General features: G+C 43.5%; 1 protein-coding gene across 21 annotated transcripts; it reads right to left on the bottom strand.

Moving 5' to 3' along the window:
* Positions 1 to 14: 14 nt before the first annotated feature.
* Positions 15 to 27210, bottom strand: LOC143835547 (methylcrotonoyl-CoA carboxylase beta chain, mitochondrial-like). Of its 21 annotated transcripts, XR_013230204.1 has the most exons (15): positions 27140 to 27210; positions 24469 to 24783; positions 22810 to 23006; positions 17614 to 17792; positions 16688 to 16768; positions 15979 to 16157; positions 13065 to 13257; positions 11450 to 11541; positions 7230 to 7386; positions 4892 to 5014; positions 3430 to 3572; positions 3022 to 3103; positions 2510 to 2644; positions 2349 to 2418; positions 15 to 1389 (listed from the first exon to the last, which is right to left on the bottom strand). XR_013230204.1 is itself a non-coding variant. In XM_077333379.1 (14 exons), the coding sequence occupies exons 3-14, from the start codon at positions 24627 to 24629 to the stop codon at positions 1300 to 1302; spliced, it is 1677 nt and encodes a 558-aa protein (XP_077189494.1). In that variant the 5' UTR covers positions 24630 to 24783; positions 26129 to 26195; positions 27140 to 27181; the 3' UTR covers positions 15 to 1299. The 21 variants fall into 21 exon arrangements, 8 of the variants coding, with proteins under 8 accessions (XP_077189494.1, XP_077189495.1, XP_077189489.1 ...); XR_013230201.1 differs by lacking the exons at positions 2349 to 2418; positions 2510 to 2644 and adding an exon at positions 1918 to 2100; XR_013230206.1 differs by lacking the exon at positions 2510 to 2644.
* Positions 27211 to 27459: the final 249 nt, after the last annotated feature.

The following is a 27459-nucleotide window of genomic DNA, read 5'->3' on the forward strand; positions in this document are numbered from 1 at the left end:
TCTCATTGATAATATTTTAATTTTTTTTCAAATAACTTTTATTAAATATTTTAAAACATAACAAAATACAGATATTTAAAAAGACAAATAAAACAAAAAATTACATAAAGAAAAAGAAAAGGCTTCCAGCTTGATCTATGATTAATATAAATCCAATTACATATCAGTTGCACTATTAAAAGAAGTTTTTCTGTAAACTCATTGTTTTTTCTTAATCCTCAAAACCATACACCATCAGTTCATTTCCCCCTGCATCACACAAAAAGTCTAAGAGATTTCCAATTAGCGACAAACACAGATTGTTTTTTCTCTAATTAAAGAAGTGAGTTTGGACATCTCTGCCAATACTATCATTTTAATCAGCCACTCGTTCATTGTGGATAATCACAAATTTCCATTTTTGAGCATGTAACTGTCTTGCTGCCGTAATCATATATAAAAACAAAATTTATTTTTTCAAGTTCTTTATCCATTAATCTCAAAAGTAAATGTCTGGTTTCATTTGTAGAGTTTTGAGTATAGGTACTTCACAGTGCCAAGTACACTTTTAATTCATCATTCTAACAAATAATCCTACGCAACATCTAGAAGAGTTGGTTCTTATATGCTGCTTTTTTCTCTATCAGGTGAGGCTGAGGGAGCCCTGATATCACTGCTCGGTCAGAACAGCTTTATCAGTGCTGTGGTGAGCCCAAGGTCACCCAGCTGGCTGCATGTGGTGGAGCGGGAAATCAAACCTGGCTCATCGGATTAGAAGTCCACACCTCACCACTACACCAAACTGGCTCTAATGCTAAAGGTGTGACTATTTTTTATTACTTATTTGTTGTCCACCTCATTGAGATTCAAAGTGGATTAAAGACTGCACTCTTCCTACTATTTTGCAGTTATGATGTATAGTGTCTTCCATGAATAATACAATAAAACTGGATTACACAAATTTAAAAATGATGAAATAGAAACACTAGAAGAAGAAGAGTTTGTTTTTATACCCTGCTTTTCACTGCCCAAGGAGTCTCAGAGTGGCTTTCAATTCCCTTCCACTCCCCATAAGAGGCACCCTGTGAGGTAGGTGAGGCTGAGAGAGCTTCTGAAAGGACTGCTCGGCCAGAACAGCATTGCCAGGGCTGGGATGAGGCCAAGGTCACCCAGCTGGCTGCATGTGGAGGAACGGGGAATCAAAACCAGCTTGCCAGATTAGAAGCCGCTGCTCTTAACTACTACAAGTTTGCTGCAAAGATTGGATTTCCAGTCACATTGTATTGGTATCATAACCTTTTCCCAGGCATCCACTCCTGCTTACATCCTTATGGCAGGTGAAGGATATTGTTGCGGTGACAGGATCTGATATTTCTGCTGTTTTATAATTCTCAAACACTGTGCAATAATCTGCCAAAAGAGAAAGAACAACATAAATAACACCAGATAACAGTTGAATAGAGCCACAACCACAACATTTACTTCTAGGAACCTTTTTCTGTATGACTGCTGTTTCCTCTTCAGCACCAGAATAGTTTGAATATCTTGAGTCTTAGCGCAGCAGTAATACACTTTTTAAACCTCCTCCTTCACTAATCATGACACAAAAAACATGCAGGTTCATTTTGTTCCATTAAGGACCAATGTGGGGAATCTGAATATCCCAGAGTCACTGGAGTTTGTCAGAGCGTGGAAGCTAAACTGGGTCAGCCATGGTCAGTACTTGGATGGGAAGAGCAGAGTTGCCGTGCAAAGAAAGGCAGGGGCAGACTACCCCTGCTCATCACTTGCAATTGAACACACTTTTATTATTATTTATTATTAAAGGCCAACCTAAGAAACAGCAATTTCCTTCTGAAAATACAGCAGGCTACAAATCTCAGTACATGGCAGTCATAAAGGCAGTCACAGATACAGCAAGTTGTCATCTCAAATCACCTCTTTGAAGTAACAAGCAAACAATACTATCTGATCCAAAAGTCCTGCCTCATGAGCCAAAAGGGGGAAGGAAAATGACCTGTACCATCCACCACTCTGCTGCTTCAGGCTTTCTGTAGTCACTTTTCAAAGGGGGTGGGGTGGGAGAATTGTGTTGTAGCAGTAGGAACTTTGGATCCAAAGCTGAAGAGTAATATATAGGTGATTACTGAAGACACCAATATGAAACTCTTAGGTCACTGTAAATCTCAGGTACTAAGAACAGGAAATATGATGGCAGAACTGGCAAGAGACAAGTAATATTGCATGTAGTGAAACATAAAGCATGCATGTGTATATAACAGTAAGAAGTATGTTTCATAATGCAGTAAAAAGAAGCAACTTGTTGGCCTATAGAAGCATTTGTTCTCATTTTCCTAAACAGTAGTTACCTCTCTGAAGTATGCCGTTAACAACTGTCTTTTTCCTATTCTGTCTTGTTCTGGCTCCTTTTCAAATCACCTGATTAAAGATTCAATCATATGCACATTTAAACCCAGTGGAATTTACTCCCAAGTAAACACACATTGCACCACAAGAGTCATACACTTACTTTGGAATAGTCCTACTAAACAACACAGTCGTGGCTTCTGATAAACATGCCAAGGATCTGGCTGCTAGTCTTGGCTTTGCCCATGCATTTCGTTTCCAAAAGCAACAAGGTAAAAGATTTTCAGCCATCCATTGCCTGGGAGAGCGTGAAAGAATGAAAAAACTAGGGAGAAAGATGCTCTAGTCTAAATTTATGATTTCCTATTAGAGAGAATGACAGTGTGCAATCATATGTAGATTTACTAGAAAGTAAGCTCCATTGTGTTCAATGGGGCTGTAATTCCAGGTGACTTCTTAGGAATATGGACGAAAACGCTTCTGCCAATTGTATCAGATGTTAGGAACAGGAATCATTTGTGCTGACTGAATGAATGGCAAAGTTGTAACAGGGTACATGAAAAGTATGAAAATAACTGTAAACAGGTATTTTGATATGCAGGGCCCGAGAGCCTAAGGGGCCAGAATACATTTTGTGTGGAGTAAGCTTCTAAGGCATAGGTGTAAGTAACCTACCTTCCTAGAATTCTGAGGCAGAATCACACCATCATCCCACACCCTGGCAGAAGAGTAAAATGCACTGCTTTCTTCTTCTAGCCTGGAAATGTAAAAAAATTATAAAGGATATTTTTAAAAACACAAACGCTTTCTTCAGAGACATTTATAAAGAATCCATACAGTGATTCTGTGTGGCCCTTGAAGTGTTCTTTCCTCAAGGGACAAGTGTAATTTCATGAGGAGAAAAACATCCCAAAATGTAACTCAAATCTGTTAAATACATTGCATTTTAGAGTGCTAAAGATAATCACAAGCAGAGTAATTTTAAATATCAGTTGATTAGGAAATTCAGAAGTATCCTGAAATCCAAACACATGCAAATAACATTAATTCAGTCTTAGAGATTTTTGTTCACAATACATTTACTTTTCCTTTAGTTGTTTTAACTCTGTTCCTGTCCAACTGTCATTCCAAAGCAGTGAGTATGTGGGGAAATGTCTTGGATCCACAAGAGCAATTCTTGCATTAGGCCAAAGGAACAGGAAATTTGGATCAAATGATCTTCCACACTAAAAAATAAAATTAAAAAAATCACTGAGGTGCCACATGGCTGAACCACCAGGCCTCTGGTTCACAAAAGACAGAGCTAGACCAAGCTGCAATCACTTCCTGGTGTTTTAATTCAAAGAGTTCCTTTCCCTCACACCATAACACTGTTCTTCACATCGCCTGCCTCTGTGCACCATATGGAGGGGGGACTGTAAGAGGCCAAGAAATGCCCCCCCTGCCAGCCCTCTGGGACCCAGGACAAGCCTGTGACCTGAGAATGTTTACTCATGAGTAAGTCATGTGAGGTTTGCAATTTGCAATCCAAAAGGGGAGGAATGCTTTGGGGGTAGCCATCACAGGCAATTGCAGCTGGGAAATTAATGCTGATGTGGGAGGGACTGGGAAGATACAGACTTTCCCTTTCCATATGGATACCACCTTGGTAGTGCTGCAGTCTTTCCAAGACCACTACAACAAAGCAAATTTGAGACCAATGGCATGGAAGATGGGGAAAGGACAGACAGGGCACAGAAGCACCATAAGGCCATAGGGAGATGTGGAGGCTGGGGGATACTGTTTCCACAGTAGCACTTTCCCAGTAGAAGAAGAGTCGGTTCAATGACATAAATTTAATCTCATACAAACTATAATTAGGGACATACACCCTAAAAATGTTCAGTACGATTTTGATTCATCCTATATTGATTTGAGTATACCCAATAACCCAAATCGCTAGCTCAGCAAAGTGATTTGGGTTCCCATAATTCAGGTGTACCCAAATGTATTCAACTCCACTGGAGCCTAGCAAACAGCTGATGCTGTGGAGGGCCAGCTCTCCAAAGCATCAGACCAGGTCTGCTGGGGGGACATTTGAAGACAATGCCAAACAGATGATCCTCAGGATCAGCTGCTTGGCAGAGTCTTTCTCAATCAGTTGAATCTTCTGATTTGACCCATTTAAACTAATGAGGATTGCAATTCAGTTCAGATAAGCTCCCCAAAACCCCGAATCAGCATTGATTCGAGTTCTTTTGGGCTTATCTGATCCAAATCTCACATCCATAATTATAACTCAGTTTTCTATTACACACAGAACCAAATACATGGAATATGTACAAGGTCTGGCTCAAATACATGCATCATATCCACAGTAAAGCCAAGATTCCATGTAAATGCTTATTTAAACAAGATCAGTGATTTTTTCTTTGCTAGGCCATTCATTAATCATACAACTAACACAGACTAGATCTGAATATTGGAAAGTTGGCAAGATGAGACAAGTTTATCACAAGCACCTAACACTCTGACATATTAGCCAACATGCTCAAAAAAATCTTACCATAGCGTAACTTTCACTTCCGTAACAGCCACCAATCACAAGAGTTATTTTGGGAACAGCAGCAGAAGCAACCACAGCCATCATGGAGCCCTGTGCCTTTAACCTCCTTGTATGATCCTCAGCCTACATGAGAAAGTTTTATAATAATTTCTCTATTTGCCTGACAACTCAAGAAGGAAGAAGAGAGGTAGACACTATCAATTAGTGTTAGGTTCTGTGCCATCGCTAGACTTCATCTTTCTACAAAACTAGTTCTATCTGAGAAAACAAAGTTATACAAACAGTTTTCAAAATCTGCAAGTTCATTCTTCCTCATCAACAAAAACATGCCACAGTACTTGGAAACACTGAACTTCAGAGGTCCTTAATGGTTTATTACAAGGGCTTTCAATGTTTATAGCATTGAGAACTCCTAATATTCTTTCCTAACAGTAAATAAAATTAATTTATCAAAAGAGTAAGCTACAAATATTAATTACTTTGCATTTTTCAAAAAGACATGGAATAAATTGCTGAGCTCGGTCAGGGCGACCACTTGCCCCCTTGATCCCTGCCCTTCCTGGCTCCTCAAGGGAGGTGGCCAGGGGATAGGAGGCCAGCTCAGAGACATCATCAACTCCTCCCTAAGTTCAGGGGAGTTTCCTGAGCAGCTAAAGGGGGCAGTGGTTCGCCCTCTCCTAAAAAAATCAACGCTGGACCCGCAGGACGCTGCCAACTACCGCCCAGTATCGCATCTGGTGTTCCTGGGCAAGGTGGTGGAGAGGGCTGCGGCTGACCAGCTCTCGGCATTCTTGGAGGAAACTTCGGCACTCGATCCATATCAGTCGGGCTTCCGTCCTGGCCACGGGGTGGAGACGGTGTTGGTCGCCCTTTTGGATGATCTTCGTCGCCAGCTGGACAGAGGTGGGTCGGCCGTGTTGGTCCTTTTGGACCTATCGGCGGCCTTTGACATCGTGGATCATGGCCTTCTGATCCATCGCCTCGCCGGCACGGGGATACGGAGCACAGCCTTGCACTGGATACGCTCCTTTCTCCAGAACCGGACCCAGAGGGTTGCGGTAGGGGAAGAGTTCTCGCGTCCCTACAGACTCCCCTATGGGGTACCGCAGGGCGCAGTCCTCTCCCCCACGTTATTTAACATTTTTATGCGCCCTCTGGCCCAACTGGTACGGAGTTTTGGGCTGGGTTGCCACCAGTACGTTGATGACACCCAGCTCTATCTCCTCATGAACTCCCCCCCGGAACCATTCGCCAGATGTTTGGAAGCAGTGACTGAATGGTTCGTGCAGAGTTGCCTGAAACTCAACCCCTCCAAGACGGAGGTCCTGTGGCTGGGAGGCAGAGGGCAGGACCAGGCAGCGCGCTTACCCACCCTGGCAGGAGCGCAACTTACTATCGCACCCCAGGCCAGGAATTTGGGGGTGACCATCAATACCTCCCTGACTATGGAGGCTCAGGTCAAGAGAGTAGCGGGTCAGGCGTTTTTCTATCTTCGCCAGGCACCAACTACTAGCGCCCTACCTGTCCCATGACCACTTGGCTACAGTGATCCATGCGACAGTCACCACCAGAATAGATTTCTGTAACTCGCTCTACGCCGGCCTACCCTTGTCTCTCATCCGGAAACTCCAGCTAGTGCAAAACACAGCTGCTCGGGTCCTCACTGGTACACCTTGGAGGGCCCATATCCAGCCAGTGCTGAGGCAGCTACATTGGTTGCCAATTGCTGCCCGGATCAGGTTCAAGGTTCTGGTTTTAACCTTTAAGGCTATACGCGGGTTGGGACCCACATACCTGAGGGACTGCCTACCGCCCTATATCCCCCCGCAGGGCTTTACAATCAATGGGGGAGAATCTCCTGATCGTTCCTGGCCCTAGAGAAGCGTGCCTGGCCTCAACCAGGGCCAGGGCCTTTTCGGTCCTGGCCCCTACCTGGTGGAATGAGCTCCCGGGTGAGCTGCGGGCCCTGCAGGATTTACCAGCTTTCCACAGAGCCTGCAAGACGGAGCTCTTCCGCCAGGTTTTTGGTTGAGGCCGGGGTCAGCGAATGAGTGCCAGCATTCCCCCCCCCCCCGGACCTAGTAAGTTAGATCTCCTCCCCACCCTCCCTGCCGCTCTGATAGGAGGGGTGGGAATAATAAGAGGATTGTTTTTAAAGTCTTTTAATGGGTATTTTAATCGGGATAGGACTATTGTGACCCGCCACGAGCCTACGGGGAGTGGCTGGAAATAAATCTAATTAATAATAATAATAATAATAATAATAATAATAAATAACCCAGTCATTTTTAAAGTTGTTTCTTAATCCCACAGCTATACTGCAGCGCGTTCACTTTACCTGAGCAAAACTGAGAGGCTCTGCTGCCTGTGGAGCTGTATTCAGAAGGAACAGGATAGGAATGTTTCGTTGATTACAAAGTTGGATGAAGTGACAGCCCTTTAGAGAAGCATCATGAGTCAGCTCACCATTGTTAGCCACTATTCCAACCAGCTGTCTAATAACATGAACATGTTATGTAGTCAAAAGTGATGCAAACACTGCATGAAACTAAATTAAACCAAAATCTTACACACTTTATTAGTACTGGGGTTTCATCATGCCATCTTGAAGAGGCATTCAAATGCCTTGCATTTCTCTTGATATAAAGCCTTCTGAGATACTTATTTCACTATGAGGAGTTTAAAATAACAGTAAGACATGGGCAATTTCTTGTCCAAATCCTTACAGCAAGTCAGTGGCAAATGTGCCTTCTTCCCTTGGGTGGTTAGATGACTGCTTGTCTTCACACAATTTGAGGTAAAAAGCAGTCATAGAATAGAATCATAGAATCATAGAGTTGGAAGGGGCCATACAGGCCATCTAGTCCAACCCCCTGCTCAACGCAGGATCAGCCCGAAGCATCCAAGAAAAGCGTGTATCCAACCTTTGCTTGAAGACTGCCAGTGAGGGGGAGCTGACCATCTCCTTAGGCAGCCTATTCCTAATAGGCTCTTTCATCTTGCATCATGAGTCATCTGATCAGCCAAAGAAAAAAAGCACAGAGCTGAAGATTCTTAAGCATCTACATTTCAAACAACTACCGCTAGTTTATAAGGTCAAGCAGTTGGGGCTCCTCTCCCAGTTTTCACTTTGCCAATTAAAGTTTGTCTATCTACAGTAGAAAAGCCTCTTGTGGCGCAAAGTGGTAAGGCAGCAGACATGTAGTATGAAGCTCTGCCCATGATGCTGGGAGTTCCATCTCAGCAGCTGGCTCAAGGTTGACCCAGCCTTCCATCCTTCTGAGGTCGGTAAAATGAGTACACAGCTTGCTGGGGGGTAAACGGTAATGACTGGGGAAGGCACTGGCAAACCACCCCGTATTGAGTCTGCCATGAAAACGCTAGAGGGCATCACTCCAAGGGTCAGACATGACCTGGTGCTTGCACAGGGGATACCTTTACCTTTTATCTACTGTAGAACCTGTGACTAAACTCAGTTCAGATGTAGAAAATAGAAATAATAATTCAGAGAGTTATCACTGTACAAATTGAGAGCCAGTTTGGTGTAGTGGTTAGGAGTGCGGACTTCTAATCTGGGTTGCCAGGTTCGATTCTGCACTCCCCCACATGCAACCAGCTGACCTTGGGCTCGCCACAGCACTGATAAAACTGTTCTGACCGGGCAGTGATATCAGGGCTCTCTCAGCCTCACCCACCCCACAGGGTGTCTGTTGTGGGGAGAGGAATGGGAAGGCAACTGTAAGCCGCTTTGAGCCTCCTTCGGGTAGGGAAAAGCGGCATATAAGAACCAACTCTTCTTCTTCTTCTTCTTCTTCTTTTCTTCTTCTTTTCTTCTTCAAATAACAGTGTGCATGATTGCATCTCTTCAATACCACAAGATGTAGCTCATAGTAGTTTTATATAGTTATCCTGTATCAAAAGTATACATTTTTATAAATCAAGGCTCACAAATAAAGAATTGATATGTAGCTTCTAGTCTTAGCCTATACCGCTCCAGCTGCTTACTGCAGCAAGCAAAATACATTCATCCATATTCTCAATGGTGCAATTTGCCTTTCCATCATAATGGTGAAAAAAGCATCTTAGCTCTCACATTTTCATCTCAGAGGAAATCAATTTGTTCGAGTCAGAAGCATGCTTTATTAAACCTAGCAAAATTATTCACTTTGTTAGCACTGTTTGGAGAGAAGGTAAATGTTAAGGGAAAAGGTTATGTCTCCTAGAAGCTACTTTTTCATATACAAAATTGACTTTTAAATATCCACTCCAGTTGTAAAATGCTAAGTGACTTTACAGCTAGAGCAAGCAGTCTTACTAACTCCCCTGGAGACTGAAGTGTGCTGCTTATCCACTCGGCTGAACCCAAGAGGTGGCAGCTCAGGCTCTTTCATCTTGCATCATGGGCACAGGGCTCAAGGAACTATCCGTGGAATTTGCTCATCACACAACAAAGCCACCTCATGAAAACACAGCAGCACTAAAAGAAATGTCTGAAGCAGCATTCATGTAATGAAAGCTAGCAGGGAAGTACTATGTCTTCACCAGCCAGATGTCAGAGAAAGGCAGGGAGCTGGCAGCCAGCTGCTGGGAGAGCTCAGTGTAGTGCAAGTGAGACTGGAGAGACCTGGACATTTGTCCCTGATCAGTCAGGAGTCCCACCAGGTAACCTTGGACACTATCCCTCAACCTAATCTATCTCACAGGATGCTTATGCAGCTAAAGCCATGCACACCATTCCGAGTTCACTGGAGAAGGGCAAGTACAAAAGTAGAAAACAAATAGGAATATATGTGTTGTGAGCGGACAAACCTGACCATACTCTTTAAATTTGGTTTCCAAGAGAGTATACATGCTCCAGTCTAAACTAACTTAGAAAGGGCTCACCTAACCCACCCACCCCAAAAAACAACAGTGTAGACCAATGTTGTGGAAAGGCACGTGTGGGTGGGCTGCCAGTGCTTGGCAGTTTCCAGCTTCTCGCAATTGTGTGAAAGGTGAGATGAGTGCCAATGACAAGTACTCAGCTATATCATGAAAAATTAAAAATAAAGTTTTATAATAAAGTGTGGGAAGGAATATCACTTGTCAATCAATGCCCATGACACCTCCCCACACACTTCATACATTTACAGTAGTAATTGTTAGTGGATGGCATCATAAGTAGGCGATACACATTTTCCTAGCATTAAACTGTTGATAGTGTGTTGGGAAAACGGTATTTCCCCACAGCTGACACACTATACAGGGGGGAGGATATTTAAATCCACTACAACAGTGGTCCGCAACCTTTTTCGGGTTGTGGACCGGTGGGGGGAAGGTGATCCGGCGGCCGCGCATGCGTGGCAGCCCCTGCACAAACGTGCATGCGCGGCAGGTCATGCCCAGTGGGCAGGTCATGCCCAGTGGGACCGCAAACACACATGTGCGGACCTGCCGTGCATGCGCATTTGCACTGCCAGCCGCGCTTCCCTCCCCCACCCCGCAGAAAGAAGCTTGCCGGGCTGCAAGCTAATTGGCCTCTTTGGCGGCCGATTTTCTGGCAGCCTGGGAAGTTTCTCACTGCGGGGGGGGGGGAGCTGCGGCCCAGTGCCGAGGCCTTCGCAGCCCGGCACGGGGCCGTGGCCTGGTGGTTGGGGACCACTGCACTACAACATACAAAGCAGCAATTTCACATTCTTTGTGCTAGATAAGCAGCACTGTTTTCAACTACCAATATTTACAGAGGTTTTCAGCTTACATAAGAGACCTATAGTTCATCTAAGAAACAGAGGGGATGGAGAAGAGTAGAATGTGTTTGAAAGCAAAAAATTTTGAGATTACTTAAACAAACCATTCTCTTTCATGAACAGGTAGAAGAAGTAGAGTTGATTCTTATATGCCACTTTTCTCTACCCTAAGGAGTCTCAAAAGTGGTTTACAATCGCCTTCCCTTTCCTCTCCCCAATACGAGAGTCAATATGTGTGTGCAGAACTCAGTTAACTTTCAAACTCAACTTCATCTCACTATCCATTTTCAAGAGGGCTAGGCATGGGAAAGGCCTCTCAAGCACAGTGCTTAACATGTATCAGTGCAGTAAATCAACTTGAAGCAACTAAAGAATGTTTGACAAAGAGCAAGAAAATGCCTGAAGAAATTAAACATTAATCAGCAATGCATATTTCTTAAGCCAGATAACCAAGCACAGACAATATTTGTTTATACTCAACATGAAGTACTAAATAAATTCAATATAAAATTATGCTAAATCCAAATACAATTAAAACTCCAGTTTGGGATTCTGTATAAAATAGTTACAAAGGCATAGCTGGCTACAAATGGCAGTAAATCTAAATTCACAATAATCACAAAGAACAGCTGATGTAGATCATAGAATCCCATAACTTGCTTGATCAAGACTTTGCTTTAGGATGCTTTGGGCTGAACCTGCGTTGAGCAGGGGTTTGGACTAGATGGCCTGTATGGCCCCTTCCAACTCTATGATTCTATGATTCTAAGACTACTTTAAATAATTACTTTAAAGGAATCTGGTCTGGTTGTTTGGAAAACTTTATTCTTACCCTTCTATGTAGGCAAATCCAGTCACTAAAGTTGTTCCATAATTAGCTTTGAATTCCTGGAACCTGCTGCCATCTATCATGCGGCTCAGAATCTATAAAGCCATTTTCAAGAGAAGTGAAAAATCAATATTAAGATGCTTTATAAAAGAAAAAAAAGACATGTTTTCCTTCAGTAAGAAATTGTAGCTTCTTGTTTGAAGATTATATTAGATCACAACTTGTATACTATTAAATCTAATAATACGTTATGCTGGGGGGGGAAATTTAACTGTTAGATAACAATCATATACCTAGTGCCAAGCTTTGCAGTCAGTCTTTTAAACATGCGCAAGGGGAGAATATATTCTCTTAGGTATGGAACACTTGTATTGATTAAAGATTCATAGTCTATATTTCAATTAAATGCTCCTCAAAACAGTTTACAAAAGAACAGATTCCATGTAATATAAATAGCAATTCTCTAGGGCCATTTCAAAGTTAGGAAAATAGAGGGGGGAGGCTTAAACCCCTCTCTTTGCATGCTGCAGCCTTGATCAAAATCAAGTGTCATACATTTGAAAAATAACATTTAAAAATTGCTTGGATTTCCAAAACATGGAACTTGCTGTACATATTTGATTTGGCTCTCTGATAATCTGGTTTCCAGAGAAGTGGCATGACAGAGAATGTATGTGCAAATACCCTTCAGTCTTTGTGCACATTTATTTGACTGATGCATGGCCAATGCATTCTAATGTAACTCACTAATCCTTACAAATTACAAGTAAAAAACCCCCCTATTTAGCCCCATTTTAGCCCCAGTGTTCCTCATTTGTAACAGGAGTAATTAATCAGCCGTCATTCTTTGGGTACTTTTAACCTACTTTTTCTCCACTTAAGTGGTTTTCAATATCACACACACACACACCCCATACACAAACATACACAAAAGCAGAAATACGTAATAACATGTCTACCCCCCCCTTGGGGGTAGGGAGGCAGCTCTGCCATCAATGGCAACAGCTTCTCCTCAGGCAGGTTCGCTTTCCCTCCCTCCCACTTCTACTGCACACATATAAACAAGTTATCCTGGAATCTGGTTCAAGTGATACTGCAAGCGATTGGCTCTACCATCTATGCCCATTATTTTGTGTCCAGATAATGGACCTCGGTTTTCCAGCCCAAGATAAAGTGGTTCCTGCAAACCTGATATCTGCCCACCTCTTTAAAAAAAACATGTTTTAAAACTAGATTATAATTCCAGTTTGGGGTAAGAAACAAATACCACTTTGTTGAGGCACCTGAACTCACATGTCACAACAATTTATGAAAGTTTCTAAACCAGAAAATCTTCAGTCATGGCACTGCATACAAGGGAAGGAAGGAAAATGGAAGGAGTATTGAAGCTCAAGATGTCAGCTGATTTGTACATAAAGAAATTGTACATAAGGAAATGTGTCTGTGACACATACGTATGGGCATGGTTTAAGCTACTGTCCTATTATTCTTATAAACCAGAGCAAATCTAAAGTCAGAAAGCTCAAAAAGAAAACAATAATCTTGCACACAGGTGCTCTAAATGGGAATTGGTTTTAAGCAGCTTCACTGTGGGTAATGTTACAAGAAACGTTCTTACCAATTTTATAGGTAGAGTGTAGTTATAATCTTTTGGTGCAAGCCCTAGCAGTTCCTTGGCATTGTACAAAGGGCTGTCATAGTCTAGAATATTTTCTGCTGGAATTTCATAATTCAGTGTTGCAAAGATATTTCGAACACATTCATATGCTTCTTTTTCTGAAGACGCAAAGTGGTCAACACAGCCACTGACTCTGAGCAAGAAAGTATGCACACATAACAAGGTTCAGGATAAGTCACAGCAAGCAAAATATCAACATGATCAAGACAACTGATTTACACTAGTTGTATTTGTATTTCAACTGTCTCAAGGCTTGAAACAGACTTTTACTCTTGCTTCAGGCATAGTACAATTTTGTTCCAGAAAACGGGTTATAGAAATACTTATACGTGAAGTGACTGCTCTTCCATTTGTACTTTATAGAAGAAACTAGCAGATAAGGCCCCCCCCCAGCATCAGCGTGAGCTTACCACAAGACCGCTGGCAGGCTGCTGCCATGTCTGATGGCGTCCTCATACCCATTGCAGAGTACGCAGCGCCAGCAAGCCTGAGCAGGCAGCGGGGGCAGCTTTTGAGAGTGCTGCGCAGGGAGCCGAGCACCACAGCCCTGGGTGGCGCAGCCTCGTCATGAGGGGCAGGTCGCTGGCGGCGGATCTCTGCTCAGCAGCCTGGGCTTTGGCAGCCCTCTGGGCGGGGTCTTGGGTGCAGTAAGAGGGAGGCAGTAATCATGCAGCTGTATGCAACGATCTTACATTCCCACTGTCGAGCACGAGTGATAACCATCCGCCTCTTAGTGTGGCAAACACCCACCGCAGACCCCCGCTGAGCACAGACCCGCCAGCAGCGACATGCCCCTGGCGGCGAGGCTGTGACAACCTGGGCAGCAGCAGCACACAGCTCCCCGCACAGCGCTTTCAAGAGCCATCCCCTCCGCTTGCAGAGGCTCGCTGATGGCAGATACCCTGCGACGGGGCTTGGGGACGGTGGCAGAGACGGCGCAGCCCGCCAGTGGTCTTCTGGTAAGCTGCCGTAGCTGCTGGGGGGGGGGAGGGTCGCTGCGCCATACCTGTTGTATTTTGTGTACAGCCATTTCTTCTAGAAGGGTTGTGGTGGCAGGCAGGCGAGTCAGTGGGCTAAGTGGACAGTCCGGGGCTCAGGGGGCCAATTGGGAGCCACGCTGTGCACGGCTCCCGATTGGCCCTGGACTGAGTATCGGGGGGGGGCCAATCAGGAGGCGTGAAGTACCTCCCGATTGCCCCCCCCCCCGATTATCAGTCCTGGGCCAAGGGCCAATGGGCTCCTTTCCTCATCTTGGACTGGGCCCACCCCAACCCCCCTTACTGCTTTATTTATACCACTCCCGCGGAGCGGTATAAAGATAGCATAAAGCACATTAGCCTTCAAAAAGAGGGCAAAAGAAGAAGGGGACGACAGAGACTGCAGTGGCTGGATGGAGTCACTGAAGCAGTCGGTGTGAACTTAAATGGACTCCGGGGAATGGTAGAGGACAGGAAGGCCTGGAGGATCATTGTCCATGGGGTCGCGATGGGTCGGACACGACTTTGCACCTAACAACAACAACAACATTTGACCAGGGCTGATAGTTACTTATAAAAAGAGTTCTGCTTTTTTATTCTGGTCCTGTGTTACAGTCAATAACTTTAGTAAGTGATCTGAAATAATTTCTATAAAGCAATGTTCTGACTGGTGTCCATTCTGATCGTGTCTAACCACTGTGTTCTTTGTCGGCCTGGTTTCCTTCTGCCACTGACCAATCCTAGCATAATTTCTTTCACCTTTGAATTGGATTGCATGATGCGGCCAAAGTAAGTGAGCCTCTCTGTATGAGAGCCTCTCTGTATGAGAGGCTATTATTTAGGCCTGAAATTGTTTTTAATTACTTTATAATAAATGCATGTATTATAATATATTTGGATATTTTAAACTTTCTACATGTTGTTACTGTGCAATTAGGCCATATACTTGTGTATTTTTAAATATTTTTTGACTTTCTAAATAAATGTTTAGGTTCAGCACTTAAACTGAAATTTGACACTAAAACTAATTTTTCATTATTTGGTACTTTATATTTTATTTAGTTTTATTTATAATCTCCCATTCTCAGTGAGATTCAAGGCAGATTACAATATGATAGAACAAGTCAGTAAATAAGCAGATTGCAAAATATGATAACAGTATTTGACCCTCACAGCAAAAATTCCTGGTAAAACAGAGTAATATAGTGGAGCAAGAACTGAAGAACTGGAAGAAAGAACACAATGCCCCCAATAGAGATCACCTTCCAAGCTGGTCCATCACAGCTCTACTCCTCTAGAATACCCCCCTGAACAATTCTGTTTTTCACATTCTGCAAAGCAACAGAAATATTAAGGCATTCTAATAGCCTCAGGCAGACTGTGTCATAGATGTGACGCGTTCAGAAATCTAGCTGAAAGGCGTACTGGTGAAGATTCAAAATGTTATGGGCATTGTACGCTCCATGCAATGGGTTTTTCAGTTACATCCTTTCCACGTATGACAAGTTTCTCCAGAAAAGAACTTCCTGAGAAGCAAGATGCTGCTATTCTTAAAAAGGAATGTGCTATGTCCCCTGAGTGAAAATGAACCTGTAAGATAAGCTAATTATATGGTTTAGGGACAACTGTATCTCAAAAGAAACAAAGCCACCCTTCTTTAGCAGGAAATATAAATTCAGTAATACTATGTATGTTCACGATAATTCTTGTCCTGAAAAAAGACTCAAGAACAAAGGTTGGTGCAAATTAACCAGGGCTTCTCCATTTTTATTTTTAAGAGCCCCTCAAAATCTCTTCACAAAAACTACCTGAAAAGTGCTGTACTACAACTGAAGTCATAAGATTCATTCAGTAGTAAGATTTTAAAATGTACCTACTTGGAGTGTAGGCTAGCTCCTCCTAATTCCTCAGGAAGAATGTCTTCTCCTGTGGCAGCCTTAACTAATGGGGGCCCAGCCAGGAACATTGTACCAATTTTATCTACAATGGCTGTTTCCTCTGCCATAGTAGGGACATAAGCACCTCCTGCTGTACAAGAACCACACACAACTGCTACCTAGAGGACAATCAACATTACTGGTTAAAAGGGAAGTTCCGATGGAAATGCTTCACACAGTAGCAGTACATAGAAAATTTAAGATGTATTTCAGCAATAGCAGTAGCAGCAAGCAACAGCTCTGAAAAACCCATATTTACAAGGCAATCCAAAACAGAGCTACACCTTTTTAAGAATAACTAACATTAAGAAAAGTTGGTTCTTATATGTCCCTTTTCTCTACCCGAAGGAGTGTCAAAGTGGCTTACATTCACCTTCCCTTTCCTCTCCCCACAACAGACATTCTGTGGGCTTAGGAAAGTATATAACTGCTAATCATACTGCAGAAGATCAAAAGATCTTAAGACAAATATTTAATTGCTAATTTTGCTCCATCTATTATACTGTTCCTGGAGCACAGAAAACAGCATATACATCCAATGCAAAATCTCAAATGGAATGTGACACTTCTGAAGCATTAAGTGCTCCACTCAACAACTATCCACTCCCCCCCCCCCATGAACTGCACTACTGCACTGGGTAGATTATACCTGAGGGATTTTCATTGCAGACATCACAGCTTCATTGTAGAAACTTCTACCTCCATGGAACTGGTCAGGAAAAAGTTCTGCCTAATTATGAAGGAAGATGAAAGAACCAAGGCATTTCAGCAGTACATTAAATTCAAAACGCAACTTTTGAATCTTCATTTTTCATTCAAAAACCATACCTGTCTCTATTTTATATTCATAGTCAATTTCTAAATTAAGATGTAAAGCTATTTTCTTTTGCATCCCATAGGTTCTTGCCTGGCTATGAAATTAGAACACTGATCATTTTAAGTGTGTGTGTGTAGTGTGTGTGTGTGTGTGTGTGTGTGTGTGTGTGTATCTATATAAACGCCAAATGGCAGGAACTTCAGCCTGCAACTGCTCCTCCTATCCCCCAGAACAAAAGCAATCACAAACGTGAGGAGGAGCACGTCACAAACAAGATGAGACATGGTATTTTTACATAACTGGATAGCAACTATTAAACTATAAGCAATTGACCAATACAAAAATAGTAATGCTTCCTTCTGTATCTTCATCCCTTCCAGCAATAGTCTCATCAGCTCTTTAGTTCTGTGCACTGATGGTGTTGAGACATGATAAGTCAAAGTGTTCTATCACATCATCCCTCAAATCAGTGATTAACTGTTTTGTTTTTTGCTGTTTAGATGTCACAAAACACATTTATGAATTCTCTGTGTTCATTTGACACTGCATCCAGCTCTCCAACTATGGTAATGTTTTAGCAGCTCATTTGAATTCTGGCTTTAGCTTTGCTATTGCAATGTAGGCAATTTACTTAACTAACATTTCCCTAGCATATAGAAAGTTCAAGTAGGGAGAGCCAAACAAAAGAGAGACTAAAACTAGTGAGTAAATTTATAAGGAAATGATCAGAACTGAATTCCATATGACCTATATTTTACCTGAAGTGGTAAGAATGCTCCTCCACTATCTACTAGATAGACACATGGAAGTCTGTTTTGAATTGCTATTTCCTGAGCTCTTAGCTGCTTCTTAACAGTTACAGGATAAATGGTTCCACCTTTCACAGTTGCATCATTTGCCATGAAGACACACCAAATTTGACATATTCTCCCAATTCCTGCAATGCAGATCAAAGAAAGTATTGCAAAGAAGACCTTACAAAAATAAATGTTTTAGAACAATTTCAATTATCCACATGGAAAGACTTTGTACTTATGCCTTAAAGCAGACAGAAAATTATACAACCACAGAAATATGCTAATGTTACCAAAGTCTGTGGCTGTGTCCTTCTCTCTATCTCTCTTCCAATTTACATTAGTCACCTCCTTAATTTAATTAACAGACAGAAAGCGTCCCCCAGAAATTCTTATGAGTTGCAAAATAAAACATAACAACTGTATACACCTGAATACAATTATCACCTTTAACTTGAAAATTACTATTAAAGACAACTTTGCAAGGTTTCCAAGGATTTTTTCATATGTTCTACAACAAAGATTATTCTGAGCATATTTATTTTTACACATCAAGATGGCAAGTAATAATAGCTCTCAAGTCTCTCCTCATGAAACCTCATACAGTACAGAAATTCATTTTACCAGCTATCAAACAGACACTAGTGACAGGCCAAGCTCCTGATTGAAAAGTGGGCTACAAATGAAACAAACCAAATATTTATTTATTTAGCTTCTAGAATGCCATTCCTGGCCAGGCTGGCTTGTGACGGTTTACGATAAAAAATATAAAACCATTAAAACCCCAATACATAATTATAAAACATCGATGGCATCAACAAACGATAACCTATTATTTCCCAAGAAGTCTTGACTCTGCTGCTTGCAGTCTATGTCCACTATAATTGGTCCAAGGCGATGTCAGCCTCATCACAAGAGGGGAAGGAAGGGACCCAATCTTACCAGCCCCAGCCTCCAGCCTGACCTCAACCAAAAGCCTGGTGGAAGAACTCGTCTTGCAGGCCCTGCGGAACCCAAAGAGCTCTGACAGAGTCCTCAGCTCTTCTGGGATCTCATTCCACCAGATGGGGCCAGGATCAAAAAGGCCCTGGCTCTGGTCAAGGCCAAGCACACCTCCTGAGGGCCCGGGACAACCAGTAAATTCATACCCACAGAGCGAAGAGCCCTGCAGGGAACATAAGGAGATAAGCGGTCCCACAGAAATCTAGGACCTAGCCTGCATATAGCCTTAAAGGTCAAAACCACAACCTTTAACGTGATCTGGAAGCTAACTGCCAACCAATGCCACATTGGCTGAACATGGGACCTCCATGCTGACTCAATGAGGCCCCTCAGAGCCGCATTCTGTACCAACTGCAATTTCATAGAATCATAGAGTTGGAAGGGGCCATACAGGCCATCTAGTCCAATCCCTGCTCAACGCAGGATCAGCCCAAAGCATCCTAAAGCATCCAAGAAAAGTGTGTATCCAACCTGGCTGACAACTTCATTTATCAAATGGTAGATGAACCCACAAGAGGTTCAGCCATACTGGACTTAATACTGACCAACAGGCAAGAGTTGGTGGATGAGGTGAAGGAGGTGGGGACCCTAGGGGGAAGTGACCATGTCCTCATAGAATTCCTTTTGAGATGGGGAGCCAAGGAAGCTTGTAGCCAGATGCGGATGTTGGATTTTCGTAGGGCAAACTTTAATAAACTCAGAGACATGATGAGTGTCATGCCATGGACAAAAATGCTGGAAGGGAAGGGAGCATGTGACGGGTGGGCGCTACACAAACAAGAGCTATTGCATGCTCAATCAATGACTGTCCCAGAAAGACGAAAACACTGCAGGAGCTCTAAGAAGCCTATTTGGATGAACAGAGAACTTCAAGAGGAACTAAGAAAGAAAAGGAAAATGTTCAGGAAATGGAGGGAAGGACATAGCTCTAAAGATGAGTACCTACAGGTTACTAGGCACTGTAGATCAATCATCAGAAAAGCCAAAGCTGAGAGTGAGCTAAAATTGGCCAGGGAAGCCCATGGTAACAAGAAAAGATTTTTCAGTTATGTGAGGAGCAAACGTAAAGTAAAGGAGGCAATAGGATCACTGTTGGGTGCGGATGGACAAACTCTAACGGAGGATGCAGAGAAAGCAGAAAGGCTTAGTGCCTATTTTATATCTGTTTTTTCCCACAGGTCAAAGGGTTTAGGCACATGTAGAGATAGCCGTAGCCAAAGGATAGTGTCTGGGTGGCAGGTTAACATGGATAGAGAGGTTGTCGAGAGGCATTTAGCTGCACTGGATGAGTTCAAATCCCCTGGTCCGGATGAAGTGCACCCGAGAGTGCTCAAAGAACTTTCCAGAGAACTTGCACAGCCCTTGTCCATCATCTTCGGAACCTCTTTAAGGACTGGAGATGTCCCGGAGGACTGGAAGAGAGCAAACGTTATTCGGTTCTTCAAAAAAGGGAGGAAGGATGACCCGGGAAACTACAGACCAGTGAGTCTGACCTCTGTTGTGGGGAAGATAATGGAGCAGATATTAAAGGGAGGGATCTGCAAACATCTGGAGGACAATTTGGTGATCCAAGGAAGTCAGCATGGATTTGTCTCCAACAGGTTCTGCCAGACCAACCTGGTTTCCTTTTTTGACCAAGTAACAGGTTTGCTGGATCGGGGAAATTCGGTTGATGATTGGATACACACTTTTCTTGGATGCTTTAGGATGCTTAGGGCTGATCCTGCGTAGAGCAGGGGGTTGGACTAGATGGCCTGTATGGCCCCTTCCAACTCTATGATTCTATAATTCTATGAACCTTTGCTTGAAGACTGCCAGTGAGGGGGAGCTCACCACCTCCTTAGGCAGCCTATTCCACTGCTGAACTACTCTGACTGTGAAAAAATTTTCCCTGATATCTAGCCAATATCGTTGTAGTTTAAACCAGTGGTCCCCAACCTTTCTGAGGTTGGGGACCGGCAGGGCATTGGGGCGCGGCCCGCGCGGGCCACGCCCACGCATCGGCCGCGCCCACGGGCCCGATTCCCTCTCCCCGCCCTGCCGCAGTAAGAAGCTTGCCGGGCCACAAGCTTGCGGCCTGGGAAGTTTTTTACTGGTGGGGGGGCGGGGAGAGGGAGCCGCGGCCCGGCGCCATGGCCATCGCGGCCCGGCACCGGGCCGCAGCCCGCAGGTTGGGGACCACTGGTTTAAACCCATTACTGCGCGTCCTTTCCTCTGCAGCCAACGGAAACAGCAGCCTGCCCTCCTCCAAATGACAACCTTTCAAATACTTAAAGAGGGCTAATCATGCCCCCCCTCAACCTCCTTTTCTCTAGGCTGAACATTCCCAAGTTCCTCAACCTATCTTCATAGGGCTTGGTCCCTTGGCCCCAGATCATCCTCGTCACTCTCCTCTGTACCCTTTCAATTTTATCGACGTCCTTCTTGAAGTGAGGCCTCCAGAACTGCACACAGTACTCCAGGTGTGGTCTGACCAGTGCCGTATACAATGGGACTATGACATCTTGTGATTTTCATGTGATGCCCGTTGATATAGCCCAAAATGCATTTGCCTTTTTTACCGCTGCATCACACTGCCTGCTCATGTTTAGTTTACAATCCACAAGTACCCCAAGGTCTCGTTCACACACAGTGTTACCTAGAAGCGTATCCCCCATCCAGTAAGCATGCTTTTCATTTTTCTGACCCAGATGCAGAACTTTACACTTATCTTTATTAAATTGCATCTTGTTCTCATTTGCCCATTTTTCCATCGTGTTCAGATCTCGCTGAACTCTGACTCTATCTTCCGGAGTATTTGCCAGTCCTCCCAATTTGGTATCATCTGCAAACCTGATGAGTAATCCCTCCACCCCCTCCTCTAGATCATTAATAAATATGTTAAAAAGTACCGGACCGAGCACCGAGCCCTGAAGTACCCTGCTACTCACCTCCCTCCAGTCTGATGAAACACCATTGACAACAACTCTTTGAGTGCCGTTCTCTAACCAATTCCCTATACACCTAATGATCTGAAAATCCAGATTGCAGTCCTTCAATTTATCCAGCAGAACATCATGGGGAACCTTATCAAAAGCTTTACTAAAATCCAAGTAAACGACATCAACCGAATTTCCACGATCCAGCAAACCTGTTACTTGGTCAAAAAAGGAAACCAGGTTGGTCTGACAGGACCTGTTGGAGACAAATCCATGCTGACTTCCTTGGATCACCAAATTGTCCTCCAGATCACTCACTTTAATATCTGCTCCATTATCTTCCCCACAACAGAGGTCAGACTCACTGGTCTGTAGTATCCCGGGTCATCCTTCCTCCCTTTTTTGAAGATTGGGATATCGTTTGCTCTCTTCCAGTCCTCCGGGACATCTCCAGTCCTTAAAGAGGTCCCGAAGATGATGGACAAGGGTTCTGCAAGTTCTCCGGAAAGTTTTTTGAGCACTCTCGGGTGCATTTCATCCGGCCCAGGGGATCTGAACTCATCCAGTGCAGCTAAATGCCTTTTGACAACCTCTCTGTCCATGTCAACCTGCCACCCAGACACTATCCCTTGGCTACTGCCATCTCTAGATGTGCCTAAACCCTTTGACCTGTGGGAAAAAACAGATGTAAAATAGGCGCTGCTTTCTCTGCATCCTCCGTTAGAGTTTGTCCATCCGCACCCGTGGCCTATTGCCTCCTTTACTTTACGTTTGCTCCTCACATAACTGAAAAATCTTTTCTTGTTACAGTGGGCTTCCCTGGCCAATCTTAGCTCACTTTAGCTTTTGGCCTTTCTGATTAATTTCTGGGTCAGGGACAAGGGTAGGCCCATGTAGAGCGAGTTACAGAACTCTAGTCTGGAAGTAACCGTTGCATGGATAACTGTGGCCAAGTTTTCTGGGCACAAGCTAGTGGACCAGCTGAGCCAGAGAGCACATATAGATGCTAAAAAGTGTATGGGAGAGTATCACCCCTTGTGGAATTCCACACGGGAGCCCAAATGGGTCAGCAAACCCTTCCCCCGCAGCAAACTGGACTCTGTGTCCAGTTCTTAAGAAAGGTGGTCAACCACTAGATGGCTGTTCCCTAATCCCAGCCCCGGAGATGCGGTGGACCAATGTGTGATTGACCACATCAAATGCAGCCGATCATAGCAATTTTCCTTTACATAAAACCTACCAGTGAGACATCCTGCAGCAGGAACATCACCATAAGGCATATCAAGGCCTGCAAGTGGGGACAACTCAAGGAAAAATTCATCATCAAGAAGCATCCTTAAGCGTTCACGAACAAGCAGCTTCTTGTTCCTTTGAGTGTGACGAAAGATTGCATTTTCTCCTCCACTTTTATTGACCTTCGCAAGCAAATCCAAGTATCTGACATCAAAAACAAAAGATCAAAGGAAAACTTTTCCAAATAACTAAGCACTTTAAAAACAAGTTAGTATTCCATATATAAATTACCTTTGTCTTAGACTGGTTAAGGTATCAGACAAGTTTAAGATGGTAGTTTTTATTTAGCATATTTCTATATGCAAATGAAAATGGCTTGTCAACTGTACTATTCCACAAATTTAAGCTGGATCTGTGTGACTTGTGCGTATTAGCTTAATCATAGTGAATTTGAGGAAATAACAGGTTTGTTCTACAAACATGTTGCACCTGCCTCAGATGCAACATGTTCTTCTATCAGCAGAAAAAACCTTTTACCTCAGAGGAACGTTCCTTGTACTAGATAACCATTGGTTGTATTTTCATATAGATCTTAGTTTCAATTGGGTCTATGACTGGATATCTTTTTTTTTTAAGAATTCTAGTCAAACACATTTATTTCTGAACAACTAAACCAAAGAGTAGTCATTAGTAGAACTAATCATGGAAAATTCCATCATCACAACTGACTTATGGTAACCCTGTAGGGTTCAAAAGAAAAAGAAAAATATATAATGACCCAAACAAAAGTCAAGAACCTAAAAAGGTCAACGCAAGGGAAATTAACTTTCGCCTATGCAGGGTGGAACACAATTTTAAAAAACATAGTACCAGTATTTATTAATCAAATTAAAAAGCCAAGGCTTTTAGCATAGCCTCAATAAAATCAATGCATACATAGTAATGCGTCCACTGACCAGACGCATTTCAGCCTTACCACATTTAGCAATGGTCAGGCAGCACACTGCCTTCTTGCATTCTTTCTGTTCATGTTTACAGCTCTGATTAAAGTCATTTGGGCTGCTATTCTTTGGTCCTTAAGCACATATTGCCTTTGTCAATAAATCATGATTAAGTAAAACAACTTCAATCAGGCTGTAGAAAGATACGACTCATATATGTCTCTCAATTTGGAATCAAGTGTGTGGCAAATTTCATGAAGTTTGCAAAAGTATGCAAAGCATACAGTAATGATAAAATTTAAAGGGAAAAATAAAATTATCCAACAACCCTGGGTAAATTGTCCTTTATCTATCCACTCCATGCAGATAAAAATCCCCATTCACATAAGATGAGGAATAATTCCAAACTTATTAAAATGCACAAGAAGCATTATGTAATATAGTTTTCAAGTTTATATGTTTGAATCAACTAGAATATTTAAGTTGTCTAAAGGAAGTATGGAAATAATAACTCAAAACTATTTTCAATGCCCAAGTTGCTTTAGGAAACTTTCAAATTAGAAAACTGATTGTGGCTGCTTTGAAACCAAACACAATTACTTTGGATTCTGGTGTAAATAATGTCACCCTAGTTCAGAATTCCCATGAATCGAGAATTCCCTATAATTCCTCAACTGTTCTTTGTATATATACAGAACTAACTTATAAGGTTATTAATAAATTACCTCTGAATGCAGATCTCACTGTTGCTTGAATTTCCATCCAACACATGTCTATATAGGAAAGGGATGTTTCCATCTAATATTGGGAAGGATTTTATATACTGATGTTTGTTTTTTATGCTGAAACTGATGTAAGAAGTGTGCATCATGGCACATGGAACCATGTTGACAGTGTTCCTTACATTCCGGTAGCTAAATAAGCACACTATTTTCTTTATGCCTGAGGCATTTTGTTGACACTTGCTCTTGGAAGTTTGAAATAACAGGGAGCAGGATGTTGAAAAAAGACATGGTAAATTTCTGGAGAGTGTGGTGAACCTAGAAAGGAACAACACATTTATTACTTTACCAAGTGTATATCTATTTCCTAACAGACACAGGAGCACAAAATTAAACCAACAAATATCACAAGGCCACGCAATCTTATACACATTTAGGAAAACTAGTATTTCAAAGGATGGATATTTTTCAGACTTCAAGGTACCACAGAAGTGATGTTAGTTGTTCATGCTCCATATGCAAATACAGATAAAATAAAAATACGCAAATTAAAATATAAAAATAAAAACCAGTTCTCCCCATCTTCTTACCCTACCACACCATGGCTGCAATGCCCCATTTGCAAATATAATTAAAATAAAATAACACAAGTAAGCCCATCTCTCTGCAGTCTCCTCACCTCACCACTCCTTGACAGAGCTGAGGCCAGCATTAACAGGCAGCAGTGCTGCTGGCTCCGTGCAGGGAGGATGGGCCAAGGCTCTCGGCTCTAAGCAGGGAGATCAAAACAAGGCTGCTGGCTCCATGTTTTTGTATGCTGCTGGTTCCATGCATGCTGCAGCCTGCCCAGCATAGTCTGGTGCATGGAACATGCAGGACCAGGAGGTTGAGCAGAAGCTGGCACTGGCTGGGGGCAGCAATGCTGTGGTGGTTGCTGTTGGCCCCGTGCAGCCACCATCTTGGAAGCCCCTGCACCCCGGTACATCTGAGGGGCTCTTGTGATACACCAGTTGAAAAACACTGATCTAGCTAAACACCTACCATCATATTAGAGTTCCTAGTTAGAATTCAATAACCAACAAGGTCCAATGTGCAATAATAGTTGTACGGAAAAAGTATCTTACCCTCATTCTCAGAAGTGGGAACACCACCATAAGAAAGAATTTCTAATCCTTCTCCTGGGACAAGGAAGGATAGAAGCTGGTGGCAATAATTTTAGATACTGCAAGAAAAAGCCAGTAGGTATAGAATTCACTTCATGTTTCATGTATGGCAAAAAATGCAGGGCTGCCAAATATCCAGCCTGTGGATCAGAACCAGCCTGTTCAGAGCTTTTATCTGGCTCATGAGCAATTAGGGTGAGGGAGACAGGAGGCTGCTTGGATGGTGGCCAGCCAGTTACTAGCATTTTGGAGGAGGAGGAATCAGAAGAATTCTGTCTCAAATCAATGGAATCCCCACCTGAGCAGCTGGGTGCAGCAGCAGACGCAACACAAGAAGTATCAGAAAACAAGAACGTTTCCCAGTCATATCAAGGCTGCTCAGACTTCTAGATGAGACACCACAGAAGCGGGTGTCTCTATCTCCACTGGCTTCTCCCAATCCAGCAGAGCATAGGAGGAGAGAGAGCTTGACAACTCTAGAGAGAAGATGAAGCCCTCACCTGTTTGCTCAGCAACTATCAGTATTAATTCTTGGAGCAGAGTCCTTGCAGGACCAGGACTGACAGACTGAAAGAAAGGTGTCAAAATGGGAAAGTGACTGTAAGGGCCTCTGGGGATGAGTCAACAAAACCAGCAGATAAAAGGAATATTCCAAGCAAGTCTTGGTGTGGGAGCAGCCTTGTTTGCGACAGTTTGGTGAGGCTGGCCTGATTAGCAAATACAGCTGCACCCTGCCTTGCTGCCTGTAACATGCGCTTGCTCCTACAGCCTGGGACCTAGACCCCTGTATCTAGTTCCAAGCCCTGGAATTGAATCCTTGATGGCACACATGGACACTTACATCAGATCAGGCCCTCCTAACAAATGATCTCAACTCATCTGATCCACTGAGGACCCCCTAGATTGGGCTGCCAAGTCCAATTTGGAGACAGTGCCTGTGAAAATGGAGTTTGGAGAGGGCAGAGGATTCAATAGTGCTCCCACAGAATCAACCCTTTGGAGCTGCCACTTCTCCCAGGAGAAATTATTTGTGTCGTTTGGAGATCAGCTCCAGGAGAACCCCAGGCCCTAACTTTGGGTTGACAGCCCCACTTTAAGTAAAGTCCACAGACGCATAAACATGCGTTAGTCTTGAAGCTGCCACAAATGTCACAGGACTCCTCCTAACCCACTTGAAATTATGTCGTGCATACATTTTTAAACTGACAACTGCGGCTTCTAAATAAAGAATTCTAAGCCCTCCGTATAAATGCTGGAGGCTCCTGGATGAGGCGCAAGATAACATCACAAACATCAGCAGGGGCCGCGCTAGAGCTCGGCGGGTTCGAGCGGAACTTTGATCCCAGCTGCTGCTCCAACCAGATCTCCGGGTCTGCCCAGGCTCTATTCCCACCCCCACAAAAACAAACCCGCGTCCTCAGATTCTTGCAGAAAACATACTGTCTCCCGGAACGGCAGTCATTCTCTGCCCCAACTTTCCCCTCGTCCCTCTCTGCTCCCGCTCCACCAACCTCATCCCTCGAGACGCGCCAAAGGGAAGTCTACCCTGCAGCTCGGATCTTCCCCTTCACGCCCCGCCCCGTTTCCTAGGCGTCACGATCTACCTTCTCGCGGCATTCCGCCTCCCCGGGGACTATGTGCAATGCGCATGCGCGAGTTGGCTCTGTCCTTTCGTTCTCCGCGGTTTACTTCCAAAGCCGGCCCTCCTTCCCGGCGAGCGCTGCCTACGGCTGCCAGAAATGGGGAGGAAGAGTCAACTGTGCCTTTCGGTCTGCTCGCTCCCCAAGAACTTCCGTGCTTGCCTCCAGTGGTTTTGTCTCCGTCGTTTGAT

This window comes from Paroedura picta, chromosome 4, assembly GCF_049243985.1.
Source record: "Paroedura picta isolate Pp20150507F chromosome 4, Ppicta_v3.0, whole genome shotgun sequence".
In the NCBI taxonomy this organism is placed as follows: domain Eukaryota; kingdom Metazoa; phylum Chordata; class Lepidosauria; order Squamata; family Gekkonidae; genus Paroedura; species Paroedura picta.

Bases quoted from the DNA above. Each gene is read 5' to 3' on its own strand.
- LOC143835547 (XM_077333374.1), bottom strand. The intron at 11,542-13,064 runs GTAAGAACGTTT...ATGGCTTTATAG, and splicing joins ACACTCTACCTATAAAATTG to ATTCTGAGCCGCATGATAGA. The intron at 1,390-3,021 runs GTAGGTTACTTA...CTCTTTTGGCAG, and splicing joins TGCCTCAGAATTCTAGGAAG to ATTATTGCACAGTGTTTGAG.